The 6,378-nt window shown below is 40.3% G+C and overlaps 1 protein-coding gene and 1 long non-coding RNA gene across 2 annotated transcripts in view; both read left to right on the top strand.

The window, feature by feature from the left end:
• Nucleotides 1-5,950, top strand: part of tm2d2 (TM2 domain containing 2) — a gene marked incomplete at its 5' end in the record, with an annotated part of 8,329 nt that extends 2,379 nt beyond the window's left edge. The window contains 3 exon segments of the mRNA XM_014032674.1: nucleotides 466-553; nucleotides 625-740; nucleotides 4,973-5,950. Coding sequence (XP_013888128.1) covers nucleotides 466-553; nucleotides 625-740; nucleotides 4,973-5,186 — 418 coding nt within the window. The 3' untranslated portion in view covers nucleotides 5,187-5,950.
• LOC106535624 (uncharacterized) lies at nucleotides 2,084-3,519 on the top strand. Its single transcript, XR_001312460.1, has 2 exons — nucleotides 2,084-2,558; nucleotides 2,687-3,519. It is a non-coding gene; the product is annotated as an uncharacterized LOC106535624 (long non-coding RNA).
• Nucleotides 5,951-6,378: the final 428 nt, after the last annotated feature.

The following is a 6,378-nucleotide window of genomic DNA, read 5'->3' on the forward strand; positions in this document are numbered from 1 at the left end:
GAGAAGAACCCATCCAGAGGACCTATACAAATTTTTTCTTTTTGATTTTTTACCTGGATTACTGAGATGCATCAGGACATTATCAGCTCTTTTTTTAGAAATTAACTTGTATCAAAACTTTCTTCAGCTAAAAGGTGAATTTATTAAGATGCATTTTTTCTTATGAACACCAGGTCAGAAAGTTACAAATAGTTTTAGGTTGTTTAGATAAAACTTATTGTTGGACCCAAAGGTCAAAGTTCACAGCTGTTTTGTAAATCAAAAGTAAAAACAAAAAACAGATGAATTCTGGGTATTTCTTCTGTACATCATGAGTGGTCGAAGGTTTCACCTGCTGGCCACATGTGCTGTTTAATGTTGTGAAATCACAAACCCAGCTGTTGGAACCAAGATGGCAGCTGTGTAATCACTGAAAACAACAAACTGAAGCAATTTCATCTTCTTTTTAAATTCTACCTGTTGAAGACCCGAGGAGTTCATCTTCTGCCAGGAGCCCGTGGATCATGCTGGGAACTACAGCGCCTTCCAGGAGATGGGCCACGGCTGCGTCGGCGTGAGTATTTCAGGTTCATGTCAAACACTGACTGGTGCCAGATGACGACTCACGGTTCTGTTTTTCTCTAGTGGGGGGGTCAGACTCAGAAGGAGGTGAACCACACCCAGGTTATCTGCACTGCACTGGATGACATCGAATGTGCCGGGCCCAGGGAGTTTCTCAGAGGAAATGTACCGTGCATCAAGTAAGACCCCACACATGGTTTTGTTACACACAGAGCTACATGTTCAGTTTTCAGGTTGTGCAGAATAAAACTGGTCTGTTTTATRTGATCAAGTTTTAAAACTATTTATATCCAAACCAAAGGTGAACAGAAACATCCGTTTAAATCCAGGAGCTGAAGGTTTGACATCAGCAGGATGCTGATTGGTCCTGAGAGCTTCTCCTTCACCAGAATCAAACTTTCTTTTGAAACCTCACATCATCAGCATTCAATGTTATTTATTTTATACACTGCCTGGRAAAAAACATCTCCACCTGGATTTAACTCAGCAAATAGGTACGAGCCTCCTATTGGATAATTACTGCATGAGACTGAGATTATCTTTCAGCAACAAGTTATTTAACCCCAACAGGTGCAATGAGTTGCTTCTCATTTCTTAAACAACACATCCTGTGGTCATGGAAAAGATGTCAGTCTGTTTGAGAGGGGTCAAATCATTGGCTAACAGGAGAAAAATGGAGCAAAGAGGATGTAAAACATTTATGATTTTAACTCAGACTTTTTTAACAGTTTAAGCCTCCAGACCAGCAGAGTGATGTAGGCCACACTCCAAAGAAGGCAGTGAAAGATTAGGGGTGATTTCTTCTGCAGCTACATCAGACAGRAAGAGAAAATGTTGGACTAGAACCTCTTCATGGAGGGACAAAACATGTGGGGTAATATACACTGTGGCCTGTGGGCATCAGTCACAGAGGGCACACTATCACATTTATATGTGAGCCTGACTTTAGTTGGTTTATATAACAGCAGGCTGTAACAGAAGCCATCACAGCACACTGTGCAAAACATTTCAGGTGGTAGTGAAATACCCAGGGCTCATGCAGGGTCTTAAAAAAATGTCTAAAATTTGAAAATCAAACTTTTACACCTAAAAAAGTATTAAAAACACCTAGTTTTTCATCGAAGGTCTCATTTAATTCTGTCAAGTTTTAATTCCTTTYCTTTCAATCATTCCCGAGAAGCGTTGGCTGCATAAAAACTTGTTCACCCACCTAAAAAACAAAGACGTGCAGTCATGTCCACTGTTTGGCCTTTAAACATTGGAAAAGGTGTTTTCAATGAGACTTGACTTGAAATCAGTGATTTTTGCACTCGGTTAGAAGCGGTCCACAGCAGTCAGTATGAAGGTCTCATAGATATGACCGTTTCAWTAAAATAATTTAGTGTTCTTGTAATAAAATTAAATATTCTTTAACAGCTAAATTGAAAGCAATAAAAGGTTTCTATGTTACAATTTCTGGGACCATTTGAATGTTTCTGTCAATGTGTCAGTTTGGTCTTAAATGTCATTCCTAATGTGTCTTAAGGTCTTAAATTGAACTTACTGAAACKTGCACGAACCCTGAACATCTGAAGAAATAAAATCTGTTAGCCTGAATTTTAAAGCAGGTATGAAGCTGACTTTACACAAACTGATGCAGTTTGATATTTTACCACCAGAGGGCGCTGTCTACCCAGCTGTCACATTACCATGAGGCCACAGTTTCATTGCTAACAGTYATGACTGAGCCTCTATCAGCCCATTAACAGACCAGAGCCTCTGCTGCACTTCTTCTGGTGTCCACCTCTTGTCCAGAGGACATTCTGTGTGGCGTACAGCAGTCCCTGCAGCTCTCTTTCTTTKTTTATTTAGTTCTTTAGACATTCATGGTGAACCTTGGTGAGTTCTTTAGTTCTAAATYAGTAAACAGACTAAACTGTAACATTTCTGCAGAAATGTTGACAGATGCCATAGCAGCTGTTCCCTTTGTGTTACCTGCTTTTGTGTGCATGCTCCAGGTGAGTCTTTTCTCTCCTGCTCACACCTAAGAGTTGAGTCACATTTTAACCTAACATCCATGCTTTTATCTGTGGGAGGAGAATGCTGTACCCTGACAGGTTTTCTTTTTCACCTGATGATGTTTCAGGGCTGGAGCTGGTTCTTAACGGGTCCAAGTCTGGTTCTCCACAGGCAGAGAGCTGACTGAGAGCTACATCATTACATCACGTTAAAGTTGTAGTGTGAGCTTGTGTGGAGGATCAAAGATGTTTAGGGTTTGAGTCATTATTCCTGTAAACAGGTYTCTGATGTGGTAGGAAATCCTCCAGAGAAAACCCACACATGCACAGAGAGAACATCCAGACTCCACACAGAAAGGCTGCAGCCTCATTCTGAACCTGCGGCCTTCTCGTTGTGAGACGTCAGCTGTAATCACTGCTCCATCGTTTGTAACTGCCCACTGCTCCATCGTTTGTAACTGCCCACTCTGTGAATAATGCCTACATTTGATCTACGAGTGAAACCAAGATCAAACTACTGGTAAAGCTTCTGCCAGTGGCTCATTATGGTCACCACGGTAACCACGCACCCTTGTCTGTCACTCCCTGACAGCCATGTTAATGAGTGACAGACAGAAAGACGGACTGAAAATTAAGCCCAATTCAACAGAAATCATTTGAACTGTGAACAGCAGATGACTGACGAGATTTGTTCTACAACTTCACTTCTAATGAAGTTAGGACATTGTGTGTAAYATAAATAAAAACAGAATACATTGATTTACAAACTTTTTTCAACCTATCTCGACCAATTTCATCCATGTTTTTTTTCTTTTAAGTCTTGCACGGCTGCTGGACCCAGGGCACCTGTTCTCCAAGTCTGTTGTGTTTTGTCTATATCTTTTGAACTGATTGTTCCGAACTATAATTTCCCTTCATGGGATCAGTAAAGTTTCCATTCATTCATCCATACATACATACATACATACATACATACATACATACATACAAACAAACAAACAAACAAACAAACAAACAGGACTGTCTGGATTGATGACACCACAAAGTTCCAAAGCCAGCCTCTCTGATGGTATGGGGGTATATTAGTGCCCGTGGCATGGATATCTGTCACATCTGTGATGAGCCATTAAAGCTGAATTTTGGAGCAGCATCTGCAGCCACACGTCTTTTTTCAGGGACATCCTGCTGATTTCAGCAAGACAATGACAACACATGCTGCARGTGTTCCAACAGGATGGCTTCAGAGTAAAAGAGTGCAGCAACTGCCTGCAGTTCAGACCTATCTCCCATTGAAAATGTGTGAAGAATCATGAASAGACCCCAGATAGTTGAGCAACTGAAGTTGTTCATTAAGAATAGAAAGAATTCAGCTACAAGCTTCAGCCGTCAGTGTCCTCATTTCACAAACACTGAGTGTTGTTAAAGGAGAGCTGATGAAACATGTTTCTGTTCCTGATTTATTAAAATGTGTTGCAGCCTCAAATTCAAAATGAGTGAATATTTGAAAAAAAAAACCTAACAACGATGCAATTATCTGTTTGAACATTAAATATTCTGTCTTTGTAGAACTTATAATTGGATATAGGTTGAAAGGTTTTGCAAATCGTATTTTTATTTGTTTTACATCCAAACTTCATTGAAACTGGGGTTGTATATTTCTGCAGTGTTTTATGTAGACATGAATTTTGAGTCTTCACTTCCAGTTTATGAAACATAATCTGAGCTAAAATATATTAGCATCTGTAGAAATGTGGTTSTCCACTCTCTGAAATCTGGATAAGTTTGAGCAGAAACCACAAGCTGTAGCAGTTAGTGACACTCTGGGTGAAAGAAGAATAAAACACCTAGATTTTCATGTATATATTGCATGTTGTTGGAATAAAAAGATTTTGTTTCAAACCTTCTTTTGTTTAAAAAAGAAGTGAACGTGACATCAGCTGTCCTGTGAAATAAAAACTGCAAAAATGAAATGAGGAAGAAAATAAACTTCCTGGGACCTGTTTAACTGAAGGTGTGTCTGCTTCCTGTCCGCTCTGACCCCAGCCCGTCCAGGAAGGTGGTCTCAGTCTGGTTCTGCTGGAGGCTTCTTCCTGTTAAAAGAGCCCTTCTTTTCCACTGTCACCACTGTGCTGCTCAGCATGGCTGCTGGCTTCTTTTGGATAAATAACTTTATCTTTTTGTTATATTCTAATGTGGATGTTTCTGTTCATTGACCCTACATGACCTTTGGCTCTAGATAAATAAACAGAACTGAAGTCTGTCTGAGCTGCACAGCTCCAAACACAACGTGGTTTTCTTATGTATTTCACCAAGATCCTATTGATGATGATGATSATCATCATCATCATCTTACCTCAGTATCCTTATAGAGACGGTTGGTTGAAGTCCAGCTCTGWCTGATGTTCTGTCCTCAGGTACACTGGACACTACTTCATCACCACACTGCTGTACTCCTTCTTCCTGGGCTGTTTTGGTGTGGATCGGTTCTGTCTGGGTCACACGGGCACCGCAGTGGGGAAGCTGCTTACTCTGGGCGGTTTGGGTATCTGGTGGTTTGTGGACCTGATCCTGCTCATCACCGGAGGCCTGATGCCCAGTGACTACAGCAACTGGTGCACGTACTACTGAGTCAGCCAGCACAGCGGCCTCTGGAGGACTRCTGACCCATCGTTTGAAACAAGTCCAGGGAAGAGGCCTCAGCCTGCAGGGACCTGAGTCTGTAGGACTATTTGACCCACAGAGGACATCTTTGAGGCTCCTACAGAYTTACCAGGAGCTCCAGGAGCAATGTTAATTTATTTTACCTACAATTTGTCACTTTGCTACATTATATTGTACATTATAAAGTTTCAGCTCTCAGCAGTGAAACTGATTGCTTGATGTAAATGTTTAGAAAAACTAGAATGTTGCTTTTGTATGATCTAATTTGTGTTTAATGCATGAAAACAGGCTGAGAGGAAACAGTTTTATCCAGCTTTTAGAGGAAACCTGGAGGCTTTGATGCTGTTTAGTTTCAGTCTTCTGGTTGGAGTGGAGGGGTGGGAGTGATGGGTCTGAACAATAATTATCTCACCTGTTGRACATAACGTTTAAAATGACTTCAGTTCTGTTAGGAGTGACCAGTTAATAGCTGGTCTTAAGATTAAAGATCTTGTGTTTTTAAAATAACTCATGTGAAGATGTAAACATTAACAACACTGTCAGTTTCCCATTACACACTCCTGCAAAAACACTACGTATTCATACAGGAAGTGCTACAGCTTGCTGCTGCTGCTACTATGCGCCTGTAAATAACTACAGAATTTGATTTAAATGTTTATGTAGACTTTTTTTTTTTTGGAAAGTCTTATGGCTGAAATATTAATAAATCCATTGTTGATCAGAGAGGTGCAGCTGAGCTGTGAACTTGTTGTCTATCTTTCCATAACCACCACAAKTTTTTGCTCATTTTAAATCTCAGTTTGAAAGTTCAAACTTAGAACCACAACAGGTTTTATCTACAGAATGTCCTGATATCTGAGAGAAGACTCCATCACTCTATAAAACATTTAATTAGATTAGAAATAAAGACTTTTAGCAGGTGACTGTAATTACAGTGTAGTGAGTTGTTAGGAGAGAAACAGAAAGGTGATAACTGTTTCTGRCCTGCACTACACTTTATAACAGGGCTATTCAACTGGTGGCCCGGGGGCCAGATGTGGCCAAAGTGACCAAAGTTCAGCACGCCATTTGGTTCATTCATCTCTTAAGCCCAAACCCCCGGTTTTCTACTTTAAATACTCCTAAGTTCTTTTAGTTAATCATAGACATGTTTGGTATC

Source organism: Austrofundulus limnaeus, unplaced genomic scaffold (genome assembly GCF_001266775.1).
Source record: "Austrofundulus limnaeus strain Quisiro unplaced genomic scaffold, Austrofundulus_limnaeus-1.0 Scaffold1510, whole genome shotgun sequence".
Classification (NCBI taxonomy): Eukaryota; Metazoa; Chordata; class Actinopteri; order Cyprinodontiformes; family Rivulidae; genus Austrofundulus; species Austrofundulus limnaeus.